This window comes from Trachemys scripta, chromosome 4 (assembly GCF_013100865.1).
Source record: "Trachemys scripta elegans isolate TJP31775 chromosome 4, CAS_Tse_1.0, whole genome shotgun sequence".
Classification (NCBI taxonomy): domain Eukaryota; kingdom Metazoa; phylum Chordata; order Testudines; family Emydidae; genus Trachemys; species Trachemys scripta.
In genome coordinates this window covers 8,599,582-8,623,539 of record NC_048301.1, presented here as the reverse complement: position 1 = coordinate 8,623,539, position 23,958 = coordinate 8,599,582, and the positions used below count along the sequence as shown (strand labels likewise).

At 45.6% G+C, this 23,958-nt stretch overlaps 1 protein-coding gene across 1 annotated transcript in view; it reads right to left on the bottom strand.

Annotated features, from left to right (window-relative positions):
- GPR137C (G protein-coupled receptor 137C) overlaps window positions 1-23,958 on the bottom strand; it is a 30,081-nt gene that overhangs the window by 4,992 nt on the left and 1,131 nt on the right. The window contains exons 2-6 of the mRNA XM_034767591.1: window positions 6,947-6,990; window positions 5,292-5,520; window positions 2,495-2,644; window positions 1,100-1,225; window positions 808-926 (exon numbers count right to left, since the gene is read on the bottom strand). Coding sequence (XP_034623482.1) covers window positions 808-926; window positions 1,100-1,225; window positions 2,495-2,644; window positions 5,292-5,520; window positions 6,947-6,990 — 668 coding nt within the window. The remainder of the gene's footprint in view (window positions 1-807; window positions 927-1,099; window positions 1,226-2,494; window positions 2,645-5,291; window positions 5,521-6,946; window positions 6,991-23,958) is intronic.

Here is a 23,958-nt window from a genome sequence, read left to right as displayed (position 1 = left end):
GGTATTCTATTGTTATCAGTGCGATTAATTTTTTTGAGTTAATCGTGTGAGTTAACTGCAATTAATTGACAGCCCTAAAATAAAGCCAATATACACAAGTTCACTCATCATTTCTAGGACTGTTAGTATTTCTAGAGCACCCATCACACCAAGATGAACTCAGAGAAATGCCTGGACCTCAGCCTGAGGAGAACATTACAACCCTGCTAAGTTTTCATATATCTTGTGTCTCAAGATTGTTATACAGCAATAATTGTTACTCCAGCCAAAAAAAAACCACAAACACACCATACAAACCAAATCAATCAATAAAAAAAAAAAAAAAAAAAAAAAAAAACCACCAAAAACAAAAAAAAAAAAAAAAAAAAAAAAAAAAAAAAAAAAAACCCACCACAAACACACCCACCCACTTTACCCAGGACTTTCTGCAGCTTGCAAGTCTTCACCAGGAAGACAGCAGTTTTTAGTTTACAGGTACACATGCCTGTAAACCTCTATGCATTTTAACAGACTTCTTTTCTCTGACTTTAAGCACACAAGAGTGGCCTCATTTTCAGTGATGGTTAGGACCTGTAGCCAAAGTGCATGATTTCCACCAGGGTAAGTTCAGATCTCAGGTCCTTAGTGCAAGCCAAAGCTTACGTTATGAACTGCCTTAATCTTGTCTACCGGTTCTAGGCACCTTTGCTAGGAAAGATTCTTGGGCTTAAAAGAAGAGCAGGAATTGGCTGCTCTATAGACACTGTTTGCTGCTCACACGCGAGAGTTGAATGGCGATTCTGAATATCCGAACAGCTCCCAACCTACCTGCCTCCTTCTCTTGCACCAAGTCTTGGCAAGTCATCGTCACTGTCGTATCGCCTTGGATTGTCAAAGAAGTATGCTCTGGAGCTATAACTATGACTGTTTATCATGCCAGCTGGTGTCTGTTGATAGAGGGAAGGGGGGGGAGGGAGTTTAAAAAAAAAAGCACCCAATTGTTTCTAGCGATTATGTAGTGGAAAAAGAGCTATTTAGCTAGAGTAAATCAGACAAGTTTTATGTGCAAAGAGCAACTTGAAAAAGATCTTAACCCTAGAGCAATTAGTTCATATCCTACCAAGTTCTGAGTTAGCCTCTGAGCCCGGAAGAACAGCACCACAAAACTGGTTGGCACAAGCTCCCAGAGGAAGAGGACTACTCCAAACACCACATATTCTTCACCACTGACTTCTTCTGCATGCATCTGCAAACACAGGGGTTATGTTTAAACCTCGAGGGTTTTGTTCTTAACACAGCACTTTTGGGGGGAAAACAAAACAAAACAAAAAAACCACAAACATGGAGATTTACCCCAGAGTGATGGGATTCCAAGAAAGAGACTCTGATGTAGTGCATGGAAGCGCTTCTGCATTTCAAATCTGGAAAGATTTCGGAGTAGCATTGCGCACCGCAGTTCCCAGACTGGCTCAGATCAGTGGTCCTGCTAGGGCAGTATCCTGCCACTGAGTGGCCAGTACTAGCTGCTACAGATTTCAGCTGAGAGCTTCCATGCCAAGCCTACTCCGTTTTCTGGGGGGGTTTTGGGCTAGTTCCTTAGTGTAGAAAGTGGACCCCGCACCAATCAGTGCAAGTGTTCCATGTCAAGTCAGACATCTTCTAGAATGTTTCTGGATTATAGGGTGGTACATGGGAGGCTCTCACACCCATGTATACAGTGATGGGGTAACTAGTATCCCATCAGCACCATTGCCTCTAGGGCAGAAGGTATGACGACAGACAGATGTGCTCTATACAGCTCCACCGTGGTTTCAGACAACCCTGGCTGGTCACAGATGCTCAGGATCTAGATAGACCTACCGAACGGTCTATATTGCAGCACAGTATATCGTGCCATTACACCAGCAATACAGGTGTGCACTCATCATTAAGAGGGTGCAGTTTGGGGTCCAATTAAGATCTCACTGATGTTTAGTCTTGTGCACCTGGTCAGTATTTAGATACTTGGCAAGCAAATCCCATTCGCTGCATCTTCCCGTTATGGCTAGTAAGATGTTAGGGGCAGTTACGTGGAGTAGGAAGGTACGGTAGTTGCCACCAGAGATCTAACATTTAGAAGCACTTGTGACAAGTAACCCCCCAAATTAAAGGAGAAGCCTAAGAAAGTAGCGATGGGGTGACAGTCGTATTTCCCCAAATACAGCAGCTCTTTTAATGTATTAGCATCAGGTGTGAGTTACCTGGGCTGCCTTTGAGTCTTCAGGGTCAAGTTCCTCCATAGACATGTCTAGTTGTAGATAGGAATGTAATGCTTAATAGGACACATCCGCTATTAGAACTGACTGTTTAGTGAGTCGCAGGAACTGGAATAGGAGAGCTTTTTAGAACACTGCTATAGCATCTTTAGTGAGATCCCACACACCCAGAACATTGATTTTTCTCCTCAGTAGCCACGTTCTGGATTTGAGACACCCCCACCACCCTCCAACGCCCACCCGTTAATATTACTAGTTACCTTATCCGAAAGGTTGTCCCAGCCATAATTAAATGGACTAGGAACATTCTCTGGAGATATGGCCACTGCTACCAGGTTATAGCAAGCCCTTGAAGAGTACAGAAGAACAACTACTGAACCGACAAGAATGGCCTGGCAGACAGATGTGCCCTAAGAACAGGAGAGGAAGCGAGATACGTTAAAAATCAAATAGGCTGTTACACAAATCTTCCCATAAAATTACAATTTTATGCACAGCAAGTTGTGCATGCATGCATGATTGGACCCAGAACATCGACACAACTATGCCCTCACTAAAATATTTAAAGCTAGCATAAAGAACCTCATTCTGAGTTGACTGCAATCATCCAGTGGCACATGGCTGTTTCTTACCGACCTTGAGGAAGAGAAGTGGAACCTTGCCAACCAAGTAATAGAACCACTGGGAGGATTATTCCAGTAGTGGGTCTCAGTTGCATAGCCGTTATTTTTGCAAGCAGACAATTATACAGACTACCTGGCTGGACAGCTATAGCTTAGTTAGAAGCTAAATACAGGTTGGGTTTGGTCTTCGTTTATGGTGCCATGAACTTTAGGCGTGAAGCCCAGTGATTAGTTAACAGCAATCTGTGTGAAAGCCCCAGTATTACATTGGTTGGGGAGTACAGTACACGTTGCAGAGAGGGATGGAGTTTTGATATAGCAACAGCCCTTTGTGAAGTTGTTCTTCGAGTAAGAGAAGCCTTGGTATACTACTGATGAGGAGCAATTCCCACAGCAAGGAGCTGTGGGGTGGCAAGAGGAGAGAGATCATATGAATGTCAGTGGAGGACAAATTCTACTTCCAGAAGCAGCAACTCCTCAGATTTCAGAGCACGCTCGCAGGTCAAAGGAAACCAATCCTGTGCAGAGGAAGTCAGTACATCTCTGAAGGCTATTTAAATTCAGGTTCATGCAACTGACTCCTGCCTGATCGTGCTGCAGAGCCGAAACCAGCAGCACTGAGCCCTCACGGTCAGATATTGCAACTTGCTGAAACGCCCGTGTCCATTTCCCCCCCCAGACAAAAGTGACTTGCCAAACGTGTCGTTGAGACCCAGAATGTGCAGCCAGAAGCTAGAGTTTTAGTTCCACCTTTTCCTTGTTTGCAGCACAAGGCCGTTTTCGAGGACTGGAGAAACTTCTGGCAGTTTAACTGGCCCCACATAAACTTGGGCTCTTTAGCGCCTGCCCCCTTGACCGTTCACTCATCTCAGGAAGATACACATGGGCAGTTTTTGGGGGAGAAAATGGGAAGCCATCAGGAACTACATATGCTACTGAAGATAAACTATACCAGGCTACACCATCCAGTCCATGTAATGCCTTCAATGTGCTGAGCCCATTAGACAAACATGGGGCAAGGTCCTTGAGTCATGGACTCTACAGGAGGTGGTGGTGGGGGGGGTCAGATCCCCCCTTCTCCTATGCAAGTTCAGACCAGGCAGCAGAAACACCTAAGGCAGAGGAGACAGGCTGGCATTTTACTGGGGTAGTAGTTTAAAGCCTGTTAGGTCACTGTCTGCCACACAGCAGACCATGTGCAGGAAAGCTCAAGTGGTCGCTGTCCATAATTCCAAGAAGAGGGAAGCGTCTCCTACCGGCCCATAATGTAGACACGGATCTAGCAAAGCGACTCAGACGTAGGAGTCATTGCCTTGGGCAGAGTAGCTTTGTTGAGCTACAGAAGCCCAGGCTCCCAATTTGGCCACACACAGGAGCTGCCAATTCCTGATCACTAGTATTCAGGCCCAGCAACATCCTCATCCCTTCTTTGAAGAGGGGGCGAATGCTGCCCCGCCTTGTTTGAGTCAGTCTCCATGACAGGGGCTTTGCAGATCCTGGACTGAGCATGGTCACCATGGGCAAAACGGAGATAGTCCACTAGCCCCACCTGCAGCAGAGGCAATGCTGCCTTTCCTCAGGCTATCAGCATGGGATTGGAATTCTGGCTCCAATAGTAACAAGAGTCCAGAGCTCCTGCAATGGAGAGAGACCAAGCCTGGCCCAGAACAGATTCTAGATCTACAGAAGAGCCCAGGACTTGGGGTAGGTGCTTCTGCATGTTGCACCCTTCCCAGTTCCTGACATAGTCCCTCAAGTGGTGGAAGTCATGGCCAGGTGAGGAAAGGAGAGCGTCTCCCTGACCCTGAAGGGCCAATGAAGCTAACAGGCTGCCTATGCGCAGTGCTCCCAGCTGATGGAGTGTGGGTGCGTCTATACATCCTTTGGTCTACTCTGGAAAAGGCAGGGAGAGAGGGAACCCCACACCAGGTGCAGTTAGCCCAGAAGGATATGCTACATGTCATGGAGTGGACTACTGCTTCTAACACAAGTGACGTAGGAGAAAGCCAGCTTACAACAGACCACCAGAGTTTTATTACAAGACTGGGTTGCTAGTGGATCTGGTTTATGGGTGTCACATTAGCAGAGGACTGCAGTTACTATCAAATGCCTCGACATTAAGCCACGTTGGTGTCAGACAGCAACACACCATTAGTACCAGAGCTAGGCTCTTAAATCACTTGTTTGAGTACAGAGACTCAATGCAAGAAAAAGGTCCAGTATCTGTGAGTTATAACAATCTTCTCTTGCAAGCACAAACACAAACTGAAGAACCTAAACTGAAAAGAGTTTTACTAGCTCCAGGCTAGGACCATCCTTTTGTTCTGTGTTTGCAGAGCGTCTAGCATGATGGGGTCATGGTCTTGGACTTGGACTTGCACCCCCATGGACTGAAGTAAATCATTTCAGTGCAGTTTAGAGAGCATTTACCTACCTTTGACTCGAGGTAGACGTTTGCCGATGACATTTTTGCAAGTTTGCACATACAACAAGCTAATGAAATGGCACAAAGAATGAAGAGACTGTCATTGACTAGTGCCCGAACAAATACTGTCCATCTCAGCCGAGTCTCTGGGACATCTCCATGGATAAGCATTGCACAAGTTAAATTCACAACGAGAAAGAGAAGGCTGATAAATATGGAGCCCAGATACAACAGGATCCTGGAAAAGGAAAGAGAAACAGTCTGAAGAAGTCTCTACCACCACATCATCTCCCTTGTTCTCTATCAGTTCATTTCACTCCCAGCATTGCTCTTCACTTGCTATTACTCAGGAGACTAGCAAGTGTGAAAGGTCAATCATGTAGACAAGGAATTAGGGAAGCCATTTAGAAGGCCAGTTTAAGCTGTGTAGTTGGCATAATGCTGGTATTGAAATCACTCAGTTGGTAGACGCTTGCAAGGAATCATGAGTTACAAGATTCCGGTTGATCTTAAATGAAAGTTGCAAGATTTAAAAAAAAAAAAAGCGCACACACCACACACAACTTAACTATTGTTCTAACTTAGATTAAATGTAAATTGAGAGTCAGCCCAACAACCACCAGCCTTGGTGAAAATAAGCTGCTGCAAATACAGTACAATCTACACAGTTCCCATTGAGAGTGTCTCCTGACACAGGTCCATTAGTTCTTGGTCTAACGGACACGGTCTGAAGTCCCTTCTTCCATACAGAAGGATGTACTATTAGAATGACTTAACACACAGGCTTGAGCAACAGGAGTGGCTAGCATGTTGTGATGCCCATGGCATGGGTTCATAAGCTAGGGATCACAAAGGCCTGCAGAAGTAAGACTCCTTCACCGGCTTATGGCTAGATAGGATGGGGCGAATCCCAGAAGTGTTCTACGATGGTTCTCAGCCTCATCATGTGGGACCCTAATGTGCTAGAGCACCAATAGCCTCCCATGAATTACAGAAACACGAGCTGTCTCACGCTCAGCGGCAATAGCAGTGCTCATTCTAGACCCTTAGGCTGTGTCTACACAGCAGCTAAGACACCGGCAGCTGGCCCATAGGGCTGTTTCATTGCTGTGTAGATGTTGGGGCTCCAACTGGAGCCCAAGCTCTAGGATTCTGTGAAGTGGGAGGGTCCCAGAGCTTGGGCTCCATCCTGAGTCCGGAAGTCCACACAGCAATGAAGCAAGCTCGCACGATTCAGGTTGTGGGGCTGAACCAGCTGGCACTGGCTAGACTCCCCCCCACCCCCACCAATTGCTGTGTAGATGTACCCTTCGCACCTATGACAGCCTCCCTGCAAGTAAGTGTGTGTGAGTGAGTGTGAGTCAAATCTCCCTTATGGGTACAATAGAGTTCTTCACCTCCAGACCCACGTAGGCACCCAAATCTGATGATCAGGTTGCCCAGTGACTACCCCACAACTTCTTCAGGGCTTTGTTTTTTTTCCCCTCTTATTCAGATGTTGTTTAACAAAGATTAATTCAGTTACCGCAGAGCACAGTGGGGAAAGCAAACAAAGCTATTGCTATGAAGTTCGAATGTAGCATTTGGTAGATTTCAGATATGCTGTACCGTTAATACCCCCAATGAGGGCATGTTTGGGGTAGGCAAGAAGAGGAGTCACTTACTTGTACTTATTGAATTCTGCTGCACATTTGACTTTGAATATAACCTACAAAAAAAAAACAAGAGTGTGGAAAGTTATTCTAACATGCTTACAGTATATGTTATAGTTCACTTTGTAATTCGAAGGGATTCCGCTCAGCAACAGAGCAGAAGAGGGTTGGGTTTCTAGTTCTGGTAAGTGACCATCTAGTTCTCCATACTCTTAATACCGTTTGTAGCCTGCAACCATTTGCCACGTAGAAAACTGACCCGTTCTGCGAGGTGGACTGAATAGGTCATGAGAGTTTAGTCCAAGCACAAGTGTTTTAGTAACTAAGCAAGTAATTTATGAATCCAGTTATTCTTTGGGCAGTATTTGCATTTCAAGAGGCTTTGCTCCTAAGGACTTTACAAGGAGAGTGGAATTTGGTCTTCAGTAGCTGAATGGGAGCTACATTGTTCAGCAAAGTAAAGTTTGTTTTGTGACATGCTCTTTGAATATTTTAGGACCTCGGTCCCGTTTAATTTCTTTATTAAAGAAAGGGCTTGAGCTGCTATTCTTAAATTAGCCATTAGAGGGCTATTTCTGGTTAGACTGATATTTGATTATGTTAGAACTCAGAACTATATTGCAATAGAGTATGTGCACATTTGCTTCTGGGGTTCTTCACTCTGGCAGAAGCTCAGCTGGCTATATTTGCTTAACAATGATTCACCATGTATCTGAAGAAATTCTTCAGAGGGCTGAAGTCCCAGACATGCTGAATTCTGCAGAGTAGATGATAGATTTACAATTTCATATGACTAGAAATGTGACAAAAAACGTCAGCAGCTCATGTGATGTGTCATGTCACTCTTTGGAGCGGCTCTTCAACTGGGAAGGGAGCAGTATGGGCAAGTTGAGGCTATAAGCACCTCTCCTTCTTAAAAAGGGAGTTGGGTACATGGGACATACCTGCTCATTAATCTGGATTGTACCCTGGTGTCACCCCTGCCCTGTAACCTCGAGTACCTTACAATGCCTTGCTGAAGTAGCTCCCATCTGGACTGCTCACAAGTAGCCTTCCAGCATGCAAGCCACACCCTGAGCATCTGTAACTGCAACCTGCCAGTTACACCCTGCTTCTCACAAGCCTTTGTTATACTGCAGGGTGACCCCAGCATACCCCCAGTCACGTATGCCCGGTATTGCCCAGCCACCTTTGACAGTACAAAGTGTTTTAAGTTCATCATTCCTTTGAGTGAATAATAGGTACACAACTTGTTACCCAGACACTTCAATTTAAACACACTGGATTAGATAAAATAATAAAACAAAAAAATTATCTACAAACATTGAGTAGAAGTAATGATGCACAAAAAGTCAGAAACTGTTACAAGAAATACAAAGACAAGTAGTTTACTAATACCTAACTAACAAACTAGATCAGAGTCAAGCAAAGTTTCTCACCACATGCTTTCAGCAGTCTTACTGAAGAAACCCTGTTGGTCAGGACCCCTGCCCCGGAGTTCAAGGTGTCACTTCAGGTGCAGTGAATGTGATGGGCAGGGAGAAGAGAGATGGTGCCTTGGAGTGTTTGTTCCTCCTTTTTATAGTTTCAGTCCCACCTCTAGAAAAACATTTCCAGCTGGGAAGTAGGAGACAAAGTCTATGTGGAAGGACGTTCCCTGCTGGCTTACTTTGTTTGAGCTTTGTTTCCCTCCATGTTTGAGTACTCTGTTTACTGCTTAATATGCAAATTAAGCAGAGCACACATTGCTTTGTTTAGGACAAAGCAGTGTCCCAACCTCAGTTTGGGCAGGGTTGTGAGGTTTGGAACATGTGTTATCATCACAGGGATAGTTTATGACTTCACAATACTGCCACACATTTTTATGTATCAGCATGATACTGACCAGCAAATGAGTTTTCAAAGGATACCTTACAAGACATACTATTATAGTACCTTTTGGTACAAGATGTGTAAGGTGACCACCTGTTCCAATTGGGTGTGACAATCCTGAAATTCAAGTCCTGGTCAGAATCAATCCAGGACAGCATTTGATCTGGATTCCCTGTGGCACTGCTTCATACCTGTCCGAGGTTCAGGGGTGGCACCAGCTTCTTCCCAATGGGGGGGGGGTGCTGAGGTGGGCCTTTGCCCCTCACTCTTCACCCCCATCCCCCAAAAGCCCCATCCCCTGGACAGGCTGGAAGCCAGGCCATGGGAAGAACCTCCCAGACAGCCTGCTATGGGGAGCCCTAGATCATCCGTCTGCTCGGGGCAGAGGAGCAGGGTGCCCAAGAGCAGCCCCTGACAATGTTCTAAACAGAGGCTATGGAGGCTCATATTGAGGTACTACTTGGTGTCAAGATACAAGACTTGGTCCTTTAGAAACGCCCAGGCACCTCCTGAGAAGGTAGATTCACTACCACTTGCTCAGCAAAGAGGTTAGAAGTCAGGAGGGAGTCACTCCATCTAGATCAAGTGTCTGTTGTGCTTCAAACTGCAGTGAGTAATCCTCATACGGTGCTGACTAATGCTTCCAGTGTCTTTACCAAGGACTTAGGCAGGGTTTGAACTTCAGTAATGCTAGCACCTAGACCTCATAGGCTCCTTTGAAGGATTCTAAGGGTACAGGAACCAGACAGACAAGTCTCCAGCTACCGAGATGCGAGAGACAAGAACATTGCAACCTTCCTATCGCCTAATCCTGAATTCAGAAAAGAGCCCTATTTTTCAATGAAGTTAACCGGTAATGGCCTCAACATAGCTAGCAAGTAGAATGGCTGCTACTCGCATTCAGGCTGTGCGGGTTTGCAACACAACATCACTACTTTAAGTACTTTCATTATTCATACACTGAATCAGGAGGAGGAAAAACGGCCATTTCAGTCTTTGGAGAGCACTGTCTGTTGCTTATAAGGGTATGAGTATTTACTGGGCTAGTCTAGCAAGGAAGGGTTCTGAAACAGTCACACTCATATGGTCTCAAGATTTCTGAAGCCAAGGTGGCAAGTATGACGGGGTAGCACAGTTCTGAAGAAAGCTTGGCATGGTTTTGCTGAAGGACTGGGAGTAAGAGACACTACCACTTCTAGCAGACACTTGCTCTTGGAGCTCAAAGCAGTTGTAGGGTCATTGCCCAAGTGCAGATGCTCAGTTTCTCCCACTGCTGCAGGAAGCTAGACTGAAAAGCTAAGCTCCTGCATCACGGGTGTTTTGGGGCTGATGAACTGCGGTTCGCTGCTGACTAACTGCAACATTCTGAGCGGACGTCTCCCTCTACATTCACATCTGAGCCATCAAAGCTGCCAATTCACATTTTGAGAGGCTTCAGAATACTGAGTTTCAGCAACTACAGACAGCAAAAGGCTTCCAGGAAACCTTTGCCACGATGAAATTGCCACTAGCACTCATGCCTGACCATGTGTCCAATCCAATATGGCAATTCCTGAGGTCTGTCTTGTAGAGTATCCCATCTGACAGTGGCCAGTACCAGACTCTTCAGAGGAAGAATGCCACACAGTATGCAGATGTAGGATAATCTGCCCCCCGACCCCATTAGGCCTAATAGCTAGAGACTGGCTTAAGACCACCAAAAAAAGTTCAACTTATTTTTGAGACTAGATATTTTGCCTCCCAATCCATCCTGAAGAGCTATTGGCAGTGCAAGGGCTTTTTCCATATTCCTCCAAGCTGTGACTATTGCTGGCAGATCAGCAGTACATTGGGCTCATTCTCAAAGCTAGCTCACTACACTGGGGATTTTCTGGTTTTGAAAACACTAAGAGGGACATCGAGATGAGTGAACTGGAGAAGTCTGTGGTTAGTGAGTGTTTGTGTATCCTGGACATCTGTGCGCCAACTAAGATGTTTGTATCATCACCCTGAATGACTACTCTGAAAGGCACAAGTCAACAGAGCTCAGACCTGATTTAAGAGATTAAAGTAGAAAAGAGTTTTTGGCTTGTGTTTTCTTCCCCCAGCACTCTTCGCTACACTAAAACCCCCTGCACTCCCAGTGGAAGTGAGCCATTGATGGGAGGTAAGAAAAAAAAAAATCTTGTTTATCTTGATCTAAAGAGTATTTCTTAATACTTCATTGGCTGCACTAGGCAGCAGGTTCCCTGCCCACGACACACGCATTAAAGCGGTCTTGTTAAAAGTTGCAGAGCACCCCAAAGCTCTTGGGTCCTTGTTCAGCTGCTGCCATGAGAAGTGGAGGATGAGCATGCAGGACCAGAACTTTACAAATATTTCAGGGCTAGCAAAATGTTATGATCAATAAGCCTTGGCAGGAGATAGACTTTAATAAGAGCCATCAGCATGTGTTGCATCTCACCTCCTCGATGCCAATTCTAACAGTTTAGGCAGGCCATAGCTTACGGCTATTAGAGGCTTTATACTCTCTGCAAACCCTTGACAAGTTATCCAGTAGGTTGCCATCTAGAAGAGGGTCTTTGCTAACAGGGCACATAGGGATTTGGGTGAGCAGAAGAATGAATGGTTGTAGCCCCCAGAATTACAAGTTTTACCCCTCAAGATTAAAGGGTGGAATTCCAGAGCTCTCAGCATTGGAATAACTCTGCTGCCCTTGTACTCAATGGTAAAAATTCCATCAATTTGGATGGGAGCTAAGTCAGGCCAGTGTCCAGAGTTCTTGGGGGGAGGGGGGGGAAGAGGAGGAAGAGAAGGAGGGAGAACAAACCCTAGGAGGCCAAGACAGAATGATCTGCCTCTGGAGCTGAATGAGGCATCCTGCATCATAGCGCAAATTTACTGGACAGCACGTCAGGGACTGGGGATTCAGGGGTTCCTTGATGCAACAGTGATAGAGTTGGTGGATCTGCTGCTAGTTTGATTCGCTGGTCAGATGCCCAGCAGCACTCCTACCCCCAGGGCCGGCTCCAGCATTTCTGCCACCCCAAGCAAAAAAAGCCGCGATCGGCAGCGGCAGGTCCTTCGCTCCTAGAGGGAGTGAGGGACCTGCCGCCCCCGAATTGCTGCAGGTGCCGCCCCTCTCCCTTGGCTGCCCCAAGCACCTGCTTGTTAAGCTGGTGCCTGGATCCGGCCCTGCCTACCCCATCCAGTGGCACAAGCAGGGCAGCAGCTACTCGCTGTGTTTGGAACAGCAGGCCTATGGGAGAGGAGCAAGAACGTTTTCACATCCTTGTTCGGATATAGATACTCAGGCCGGTCTGCAAAGGCCTATACTTTAAGAATTTAGGTGTATTCTTATCACTTGGCTAGTTAGAGAGGTATAAAAGAAAATCAAAGTCACTGTCTGTCTAAGAGCCTTCTCTTACTGTGACGGTCTGAGGCCTGGTTCTTAGGCTAAGGCCTTCCGCTAAGCAGCAGAGGCCAGCCATAAACTGGGAAGTGTCTGGTCACATCCTCACATTCCAAACTAGTCACATTGAAATAAGGTGCTATTGGGCTGTTAGGACAGGACTGTATTCCTATCACCTCCAGAGAAAGGGAAGAGCCTAGAAGATGTAAAAGGAAACTTAGTTTGATAGCATCCGGTCTGGCAAGAACTCACTTATCAATAGCTGGGATGTGAAATCCTCATTTCTGTATTGTTCTATCACTGTAGTCTCCACTTCCCTATTGTTTGTCTGTATAATCTCCGTCTGATTCTGTGATTGTTTCTGCCTGCTGTATAATTAATTTTGCTGGGTGTAAACCAATTAAGGTGGTGGGATATGATTGGTTAAATAATCATGTTACAATGTGTCAGGATTGGTTAGTTAAATTTCAGTAAAATGATTGGTTAAGGTATAGCTAAGCAGAACTCAAGTTTTACTATGTAGCCTGCAGTCAATCAGGAAGTAAGGGGGGGAATGGGAACAGGGAATGGGGGTGGGGGAATTAGAATCATGTTTCACTAAGGGGGGGAAATGGGAACAGGGACACAGGCAAGGCTCTGTGGTGTCAGAGCTGGGAAGGGGGACACTAAGGAAGGAAACTGGAATCATGCTTGCTGGAAGTTCACCCCCAATAAACATCTAATTGTTTGCACCTTTGGGTATTGTTGCTCTCTGTTCATGCGAGAAGGACCAAGGAAGTGAGAGGATGAAGGAATAAGCCCCCTAACAATCCTCCCCCCTAAGATCCAGCAGACTCCTTCAGAGCAGCCAGGCTGCATACCAGTTGTGCTCTAGGGGCTGGGGAAGGAACACATGAGATTTGAGCCTTAGACAGTTCACACCTGTCCTTCCAGAGACTGCAGGCTCAGGCAGAAAGCAACACCTTTGGAAGGGTCTTAGGGTTGCAGAGGACTCCAGTTATAGAATGGGAGCTTGAAAGCAGCCAAAACTGACAGGTGAACTTCCAATTTGCCAGAGAACATTTCCCCACTTTCCCTTGGCAAGTGGATTTGTCAAGCCTTTGACAGGTGGATGTTCATAGACTTTAGATGATCACGATGGTCCCTTCTGAGCTTAGTCTGACCTCCTGCACATTGTAGGCCATAGAACCTCACATACCCACTCCTGTAATAGACCGCTAGCCCCTGGCTGAGTTACTGAAGTCCTCAAATCATGGTTTAAAGACTTCACGTTACAGAGAATCCACCATTTACACTACATTAAACCTGCAAGTGACCCTGCACCAGGCTGCAGAGGCAGGTGAAAACCCCCAGGGTCTCTAACAATCTAACCCAGGGGAAAAGTCCTTCCCAACCCCAAATCTGGTGATCAGTTAGACCCTGAGCCTGTGGGCAAGACCCACCAGCCAGACACCTGGGAAAGAATTCTCTGCAGTAACTCAATGTCCTGTCTCCAGCAGCTGGGAATTTTTGCTACTGGCAGTGGCCAATGGGCCACATGCCATTGTAGACAGTCCTGTCAGACCATCCCCTCCATAAGTTTGTCAAGCTCAGTCTTGAAGTCCGTTAGCTTTTCTGCTCCCCTTGGGAGTTCTGTTCCAGAACTTCATTCCTCTGATGGTTAGAAACCTTCACCTAATTTTAAGCCTAAACTTGTTGATGGCCAGTTTATATCCATTTGTTCTGAGGTCCACATTGGTGCTTAACTTAAATAACTCCCCTCCCTCCCTGATATTGATCCCTCTGATGTATTTATAGAGAGCATCTCCCCTTCAACCTTCCTTTGGTTGGGCTAAACAAGCCAAGCTCTTTTGAGTCACCTCCCGTAAGCTAGTTTTCTGTTCCTTGGATCATGCTAGTAGCCCTTCTCTGCACCAGTTCCAGTCTGAATTCATCTTTCTTAAAGATGGGAGACCAGAATTGCACACTACTCCAGCTGAGGTCTCACCAGCACCTTGTATAATGGTATAACACTTCCCAGTCTCTACTGGAAATACAGTCCTAGGATGCATCAGGCAAGGTATTAGTCTTTCACGGTTGCATCACATTGACGGCTCATTGTTATCCTGTGGTCAACCAATACCCCCAGGTCTCTCTTCCAAGTAAAAAGTCTCCAGTTTATAGGAAAAATTCTTCTTAGTTCCTAAATGCATGACCTGGCACTTTGCATTATTAAATTTCATCTCATTTCTATTACTTCCAGTTCTTGTATGATAATCTGATCCTTCTCCATATTGGCAATAACTCCCAACTTTGTATCATCTGCAAATGTTACTAGCGCACACCCACTTTTGCACCAAGATCAGTAATAAAAGTGTTAAATAAGATTGGTCCCAAGACTGATCCTTAGGAACTCCACTAGAACTCTCAGGCTAGAGGGAGGTTACATTTTTCAGTCTGACCTGTTGTAGCCTCCTCTTTAACCTGTTTGGTATCCACCTTTCAGTTCTCACATTAAGCCCCATCTTCTCCAATTTAACTAATAATTTCTCATATGGAACTGTATCAAATGCCTTATTGACATCCAGGTTGATTAGACTGATCACATTTCCTTTAAAACAAACACCACACAATTATCTTCTCAAAGAAGATCAGGTTGGTCTGGCACAATCTACCTTTTGTAAAACCCATGTTGTATTTTATCCCAATTACCATTCACCTCTATGCCCTTAACGTTTTTCCCTTTCAAAATTTGTTTCAAGACTTGCATACAATGGAGGTCAAACTAACAGGCCTGTAGTTTCCCAAATCACTCCCCCACCCGCTTCTTAAAAATAGAAACTAGACTAGCAATTAGCAGTCATAGTGTACAACCCGAGTCCACAGATTCATTCAAAATCCTTGCGATTGGGTTTGCAATTCTATGCGCCAATTCTTTTAGTATTCTTGGATGGAGGTGATCCAGGCCCCCCAGTTTCGTCTCATTAAACTGTTTGAGTTTGACTTCCACCTCGGATGGGGTAGTTTCTACCTCCATATCCTCATTGCCATTAGCCACTATCCCTAAGCTCTTCATTAGCCTCATTAAAAGACTGAGGCAGAGTATTTGTTGAGATGTTGGGCCATGCCTAAATAATCTTTAATCTCCTCCCCATCCTCAGTGCTTAGCAGTCCCACATCTTCTTTCCTTGTTTTTTTCTTATTTAATAGGACTATAGAACCTTTTACTATTGGTTTTAATTCCCTTTGCAAAGTCCAACTCTGCTTGGCTTTGGGCAGTTCTCACTTCATCCTCACACTTTCTGACCCCCAAGTGGTTGCTTTCCTTGCTAATCCATCCCATCTTTCATTTCTTGTATGCTTTTTGCTTTCTCTTAAATTACTTGTTTGAAATGCTTGCTCTGCAACCCTTCCCTCCCCCCTTGCTCAGGATGCAGTCTTCAGATCGCTTCTGCAACTTTGACAAAGTAATTCCAAGCCTCCTCCACATTCAGATCCTCGAGTTCTTTGGTCTAGTCCTCTTCCCTAACTAATTCCCTTAATTTACGGTTAGCGTTTTTGAAATCAAGGACCCTTGTTGCAGACCTATTTTTGTTTATCCTTTCATTTAGTTTAAATGGAATTAGGTCACAATTACTAGAACCAAGGTTGTCCTCTACATCCAGTTCTTCTACTGGGTCCTCACCACTACCAAATCTAAAAATGGCATCACCTCTTCTTGGTTCAGCAGCTTGTCAGCTCTCGCATCCAGGAGAATCTAGGCCCTTCTATTAGTAGCACTTGTCCTCCAATCTATATCTGGGAAGTTAAAGTCTCCCATAATCACACCATTCCCAAAGGAAACTGCACCATCTGCTCAAGAAGCTTCCTGAAGACGCACAGGAACAAATCTACACAGACACATGCCTAGAGCCCCTGCTACCTAACATCCATAAACCTGGAAATCCTGGATGCCCTATTATCTCAGGCATTGGCACTCTGACAGCAGGATTGTCTGCCTATGTGGACTCTCTCCTCAGGCCCTATTCTACCAGCACTCCTAGCTATCTTCGAGACACCACTGACTTCCTGAGGAAACTACAATCCATTGGTGATCTTCCAGAAAACACCATCCTGGCCACTATGGATGTAGAAGCCCTCTACACCAACATTCCACACAAAGAGGAATACAACCTGTCAGGAACAGTATCCCCAGTAAGGTCACGGCAAACCTAGCTCAGCTTTGTGACTTTGTCCTCATGCACAACTATTTCAGATTTGGGGACAGCATCTACCTTCAAATCAGTGGCACTGCATTTTTATGGCTGACTTAGAACAACGCTTCCTCAGCTCTCGTCCCCTTATGCCCCTACTCAACTTGCGCTACATTGATGACATCATCATCTGGACCCATGGGAAGGAGGCCCTTGAGGAATTCCACCGGGATTTCAACAATTTCCACCTCACCATCAACCTCAGCCTGGACCAGTCCACACAAGAGATCCACTTCCTGGACACTACAGTGCAAATAAGCGATGGTCACACAACCACCACCTATACCGGAAACCTAGTGACTGCTATACTTACCTACGTGCCTCCAGCTTTCATCCAGACCACACCACACGATCCATGGTCTACAGCCAAGGGCCAAGATACAACTGCATTTGCTCCAATCCCTCAGAGGCAAACACCTACAGGATCTCTATCAAGCATTCTTAAAACTGCAATACCTCACTTGGGGAAGTGAAGAAGCAGATTGACAGAGCCAGAAGGGTACCCAGAAGTCACCCACAACAGGACAGGCCCAACAAAGAAAGTAACAGAACGCCACTAGCTGTCACCTTCAGCCCCCAACTAAAACCTCTCCAGCGCATCATCAAGGATCTACAGCCTATCCTGAAGGACAATCCCTCACTCTCAAAGACCTTGGGAGACAGGCCAATCTTCACTTATAGAGAGCCCTTCAATCTGAAGCAAATACTCACCAGCAACTACACACCACACAGACACTAATCCAGGAACCAATCCCTGCAACAAACCCCATTGCCACCTCTGTCCACATATCTATTCAAGGGACACCATCATAGGACCTAACCACATCAGCCACGCCACCAGGGGCTCGTTCAACTGCACATCTACCAATGTGATATATGCCATCATGTGCCAGCAATGCCCCTGCGCCATGTACATTGGCCAAACCGGCCAGTCTTTATGCAAAAGAATAAATGGACACAGACATCAAGAATTAGAACATTCAAAAACCAGTAGGAGAGCACTTCAACCTCTCTGGACACTCAGTAACAGACTTCAACAAGAAACTGCAGAACTGGAATTAATTTGCCAACTTGACACCATCAAATTAGGCCTGAATAAAGACTGGGAGTGGCTGGGTCACTACAAAAAAATAATTTTCCCTCTGTTGATACTCACACCTTCTTGTCAACTGTTGGGAATGGGACACATCCACCCTAATTGAATTGGCCTGGTTAGCCTTGACCCCCCACTTGGTAAGGCAACTCCCACCTTTTCATGTGCTGTATATTTATACCTGCCTACTCCCCCCCCCCACTCACTCCATGCACCTGATGAAGTGGGTTCTAGCCCACAAAGGCTTCTGCTCAAATAAAATTTGTTAGTCTAAGGTGCCACAAGGACTCGTCGTTTTTACAATTCCCAGTAGTATTTATTTCATTAAAAACATTAGAGGACTTTAGCCATATCCAAATTGGATCCCGGTGGTTTGTAGCATACTCCAAACACTGTATCAGGGGAACATCTAGTAGCCTTCTTCCCTAATGTGATTTTGGCCCAAACAGATTTTTGTATCCATTCCATCACAATTTCTTTAGGGTCTACCTCATCCTTAATATACAATGCTACTCCACCACTCAAGCAGTTAGCAGGTATAAGAGCATGGACTTTTAGCTACAAAGTTTTTATATGGCTACATGTCCTGGAATCAAGTTGAAAATTAACAGGAAGGGACAAGGAAGTCATGAGATTGTGATCTCAGCCAGCCAAGGTTAGGGGGAACAAAAACAAAAAAAACAAACAAAAAGTTTTAGGCCTCATGTTCTGTAGATATAAGCCATTTGTTCCCAGCCCTAGTAGGCTGAGCCCTATTGGCCTAGCGGAACTGTACAGCTCCCTTGCGCTAGGGGAGCTTCTTTGTGCAAGCCTGACATACAGAGGGACCGTGCAGTGCTGTACTAGTACCGCCATCCAGTCTTGGAGTTGTAAGTGGGAAGTCTCTCTAGGAAGAAAGGAGCTAAGAGCTGTAAGTACTCCACATAGACAAACACTCAGCACAGTTACCTCCGAAGTCCCCTGCTCAAACGGGGAAGAATACAGCGACGTACCACTAGCCCCTTCTTTCAGTTGGATGGAAGGGATTCTATAGTACTCCTCAGAACTGTCCTGGTTCAACTGAAGTTGTTGGAAGTTCTCTCACCAAGCGTAAGAGGAGACAGAACATGACTGCCTAGTTTAAAGAGAGATTATGGAGACATCCGGGTGTGTTGTCACCATGAAGCAGTCACATTTGGATATGCTCTTTTGTCTTTAAGAGCCATCTACACTCAAGAGTTAGGTTGATGTAGCTACATAGGGTGTGACAATGTTGACCTGACCAAACTCTGAGTGTAGATGCAGCGATGTCATTGAAGAATGCTTTCATTGATGTAGTACTATTGCTTGAGGAGGTGGTGGTGGTGTTCCTACAGGAATGGGAAGGCCCAGCTACACTACAGGATTATGCCAGCATAGCTGTAATCTCTGTATAAGGTACATCTTTGCTACAATCACATACAGTGTAATCGTACAGGCTCTTCAGGGACTACATCCCAGAAGCATCCAAAGTTTGCAAAAAACACACATCACACCCTTCAGTCTAACCAAGAAAGGAAACCAAGAACAGAAACTGTGGAAGGTTAGTTTTTTCCCCTCCCAGAATGTTACTGCCCTGATAAGGCTGAGCCATTACAAACATTGACTCTATCTCCCCTTGTAAGTATTCTCACACTTCTTATCACACTGTCTGTACTGGGCTAGCTTGATTATCACTTCAAAAGTTTTTTTTCCTCTTAATTGGCCTCTCAGAGTTGGTAAGACAACTCCCACCTGTTTATGCTCTCTGTATGTGTGTATGTATATATATATATATATATATATATATATCCCCTCAATATATGTTCCATTCTATATGCAGCCGAAGAAGTGGGCTGTAGTCCACGAAAGCTTATGCTCTAATAAATTTGTTAGTCTCTAAGGTGCCACAAGTACTCCTGTTCTTCTTTTTGCGGATACAGACTAACACGGCTGCTACTCTGAAACCTGCCCTGATAAGGTCACTGACAAATCACAAGGGCTTGCTGGGATGCACCCTGCATTTCCCAGCACAGAAAGATGGCAGCATCTCTATTATGTCACATGGTGGTGGGCACTTCCAATCTCTGGAGACTCCTTAGCTGGTGAACAGGGCAGTTTTAACACTGTCCAGGATCCCTGCCCCCCAGTGAACCCATCCTGAGAGTTATACTGTTGAGGAAATATAGATACTAGATGTTCATTAAACAGGAGAACGAGATAAAGCTAATGAGGAAGGTTTAAGGGTACAAGAATCACAGTGACCAAACTGTTCAGTTTCATTATCTAGCTTGGATATTTTTGGGATACAAGAACTCCCAGGCTGGGTATGATTTACATGCACATCTGCTCCAGTGTAATTAAAGAAGGGGAAGCCGTCTAGTCAGTTGCACCATTAAAAAGAGAAACCCAGACATGCTGGAGGTCATGGATAAGCCAACCTTAAGGAGGCAAGCTGAGAGGACCTCAGTCTCCTGCAAGGCAGAGCCAGAGCCCCGAGTCATATTGCTATACATAAGGAGTGATGAGGAAGCAACATATTCAAGCAGGCTTTTGTAGAAGGGGAAGCGAGTGGTTGCTGTGGCTGAAGGTTACTCATAAGAGACCCCACCGGATGATCAAGGAGGGGGAGTGACTGGCAGTAGAGGGAGAAGACTTCTTTCAGAGCTAGCCTACTAGGAAGAAGCCAAGATATCCACTGTCTGCAAAATTAAAAAAGCAAAATCTATTTTAGGTCTCATCTGGAGTATCATTGACAGTTGACAAGCAACTCTTGGATTTATAATTTGGAGATACCCCTCTTTGGAGGCATGCTGGGGGGGAAAATGCCCCATTTGAGACAAATTGCTGACTTGGACATATTCTGAACTCTAGCTTTGTTGGATAAGCCTGATGAAGTTAAGATGAAAGCAGAACCTATTTTAATGAGTTGAGATGGAGTAAGGAGGGATGCAGGTTATGTATCTACTGCTTTTCCATTTGGAGCATCAAAACATGTAACTAGCTAGCAACAGAAGGAAAACCACAACAGCTACTGCTAAAGCAGCATGTCTCTGGCGACCAAGAATAAGGCTCTTAAAATGAGCGTTGACAAGTTGAACAGGAAAATTACATAGTGGGTCTGGAAGCCCAGAGAGAATTCTAGTCATCTTTTATTCTGCACTTTGTTCTGTGGTTTCTTTTTCCCTTTTTTTTTTTTTTTGGGGGGGGGGGGGAGGAGTAGAAGAGGGGCATTTTTCAAACAGATAATACTTACAGAAATAATGTGATTTGTCAGTAGGTGTTTGTGAAATAGAAGCCTAGTGCAGTTTACCCTCACACCCCAGCACCACTTTCATGCTTGGGAATTGTTTGTGAGCTAAAGGATGCGGTTCTCATACACCAGGCCAGCTGGGAGCCACAATGACTCAAGATAAAGAAGCACTGAGGAAAAAAATGCCACCTCTCTGCACAGTCCTAAAGGCCGTGATTATTCAATCTTCTCCAAGAACATTGCACAAGAAAGCCAATGGGTAACCAGCCTAATGTTCTGCTTTAAAAAGAGGTACTTACCACCAGCTTGCAAGTCAGGTATTTTAATCATGGTGTACTACATCTACAGGTCCAAAGACGTTATTAGGTGGACAGGATTTTCCATGTCACCCATTCGCAGATCATTATCAAGAACTGAAGGACAGTGTTAGCTAGTTTGTTTTAAGTGTCCCCATTTAGCAAGTTGCAATCCTATACCAATGGCCTTGTCAATGCCAGAGTTGCACCCACTCCCCACCCCCCCCCATTCCATTTAGGAACAGCTTTTACATTGGAGTGGCCCCCTTGTGGTGGCACCTCTTGTTTCAGTTTAAGAGTGTCCTGTATCCATTTAGCTGGTTCATCAGGAGTCGTCATAAGCTAAATCAAGGCAGTTCCTTACTGATTAGTTAACAATATAGGACAATCTTAGAGCCAAAGTAAGAAGTGTAAACATGGGGGGTTGCTCCAGTCTAACCTTGCCAGTTTCATCTGTAGAGCTCAGTTCTTCTGGCAGGCAGGCGAACAAATGGTTTCGACGTTGCAGGCACTCTCTACCCCTGCCTTCTCAGAAACTCCATGGGCCCAGTTGTCCACCACCTTGCACCAAGTGTAGTTGCTTACACGTGTGCAAGTAAATGCTGCCATTCTGACGCACAAGGATTTTACAAAAACAAGGAGTCCGGTGGTACCTTAAAGACCAACAGATTTATTTGGGCATAAGCTTTCGTGGGTAAAACCCCCCCACTTCTTCAGATGCATGGAATGAAAATTACAGATGCAGGCATTATATACGGACAGGGTTTTACACCACTGCAGTGGTTTTCAACCGGTCCTCCATGGACCAATGGGGATCTGCAGACTAGGCCTAAAATTTCCAAAGGGATCCACACCACCACTTGAATTTTTTTAAAATGGGCCCACAAATGAAAAAAGGTTGAAAACCACTGCTCTAGTGTATGTGACTCTAGAGGCTAGTTGAGGCTCCAGCCCCCCAACCAAGTATGCTTGTCTTTGCTAAAAATTATCCTAGAGTCCCCCTCACCCATTCAAATTCCATAGCTTTTGACATTTAGATTAATATTTTTTTTTTCCTGCCTAGTTATTCTATCTCCTAGAACTGGAAGGGACCTTGAAAGGTTATCAAGTCCAGCCCCCTGCCTTCACTAGCAGAACCAAGTACTGATTTTGCCCCAGATCCTCAAGTGGTCCCCTCAAGGATTGAACTCACAACCCTGGGTTTAGCAAGCCAATGCTCAAACCACCGAGTATCCCTCTCCCCCACTTGATGCTAGTTAGAGCAGCAAGATAAACACCCCTCCTCAAACCCATCCCTGAGTCAGTTCTCCTTGCAAAACAAGAAGTTTTGTCTTTCTCTTTACCTCACCTATTTAAATTTAGTTTGCAATTTCAGAAATAGAGTTAGCTCATTACTTAAGGATCTTTTTAAGCTTTGAAGAAAGTCTGATGCACATAAACATACTGCAGCATTTAAGTAATTTACAAGTGTAACAAAACCCAGTCATATTGTTACCAATACGAGCCCAATTATCCCCTCTTCCCTTTGCCTTTTGGGGGCATACTGTATTGAATACCTATTGATAGGTAAATCGGAATTTGGCAGAGAAGATAGCAGTCAAACAACAAATGTTACATAATAACTTGTGTTTATAGCTTTGACAGTTTTTAAAAATCGACAGCTTCACCAGTGTTCAGGTGATGGTGTTTTTTTTGGGGGGGAGGGGAGAAATGGGAAGAAATGTAGAAGAAACTGTGCTGCTCAGCTGCTAATCTTGTGTGTTATCATGTGAATGCCAATGTCCTAGGGAAAGTGAAATCATAATTCCCCTGGGACTGAAGGATTTCAGTGTGTTGGCGATGCCTTTGTGAGGCTGTTGAACAGCGGAGAGCTGCAGAGGAAAGGCGAGCTCAACCATAATAATGCAGCTAGCAGGAAAGTCTTGCCAGATTAGTTTGTGACTTGCTTCATCAGAGTCCCTGCAAAGGGGGAGCCGCTCATCAGAGGCCGGGCTACGGATAAATAACTGGGGAATTTGGGGAGGATCAGACCCACAAAAAATAAGCTCTAGAGGGAGAGAAAGGAAAGCCAAGTGACAAACAACAACAAAGGCCACCCGAATGGCCTCGCAGATGTCCCAGTAAATACTGGCCCATTGTGTTAGGGGCTGAGCGGTGACTCTTGCCCTGAGCCTAGGGTTTGGGGGGTCAGCGAGACGTTCCTGGAACCTCAGCACCACAAGAGGCAGAAGAATAAACCTGCTCACAATAATAAAGGGGGGAAGAGAGAAACGCAGCAACAATAGCAGAACAGGCTCTAGCTGGTGACGTAATGGTTGGCAACCGTCCAGTCCCTGCGATCACCACTTTATCTAGTCCCCCTTAACACAAAACACAACACCACAGCCCAGTTTAGCAACACGGAGGTTCTTTGTCTTCCCAAGTGACACTAGGGTGCGTATGTGTGTTTGTGTGTGTGTGTGTGTAAGTAAAGCAAATCCAGGCAAATCCCCGCAGCCTTTCCCCTCCCCAACCCCAAGTTTGCAGAATTTGGTAAACACACACAGTGTCTCCGCGCAGAGCGCGCACACACACACAGGGCGCACACAGTCCCCAGGAGACACACACACACACACACACACACGGTCCCCGCGCAGGGCACACACACGGTCCCCGCGCAGGGCACACACACACGACACACACGGTCCCCAGGGCGCGCACACACGGCACACACGGCACACACACGGCACACGGTCTCCGCACAGGGCACACACAGTCCCCAGGAGACACACACACACAGTCCCCGCACAGGGCACACACAGTCCCCAGGAGACACACACACACAGTCCCCGCACAGGGCACACACAGTCCCCGCACAGGGCACACACAGTCCCCGCACAGGGCACACACA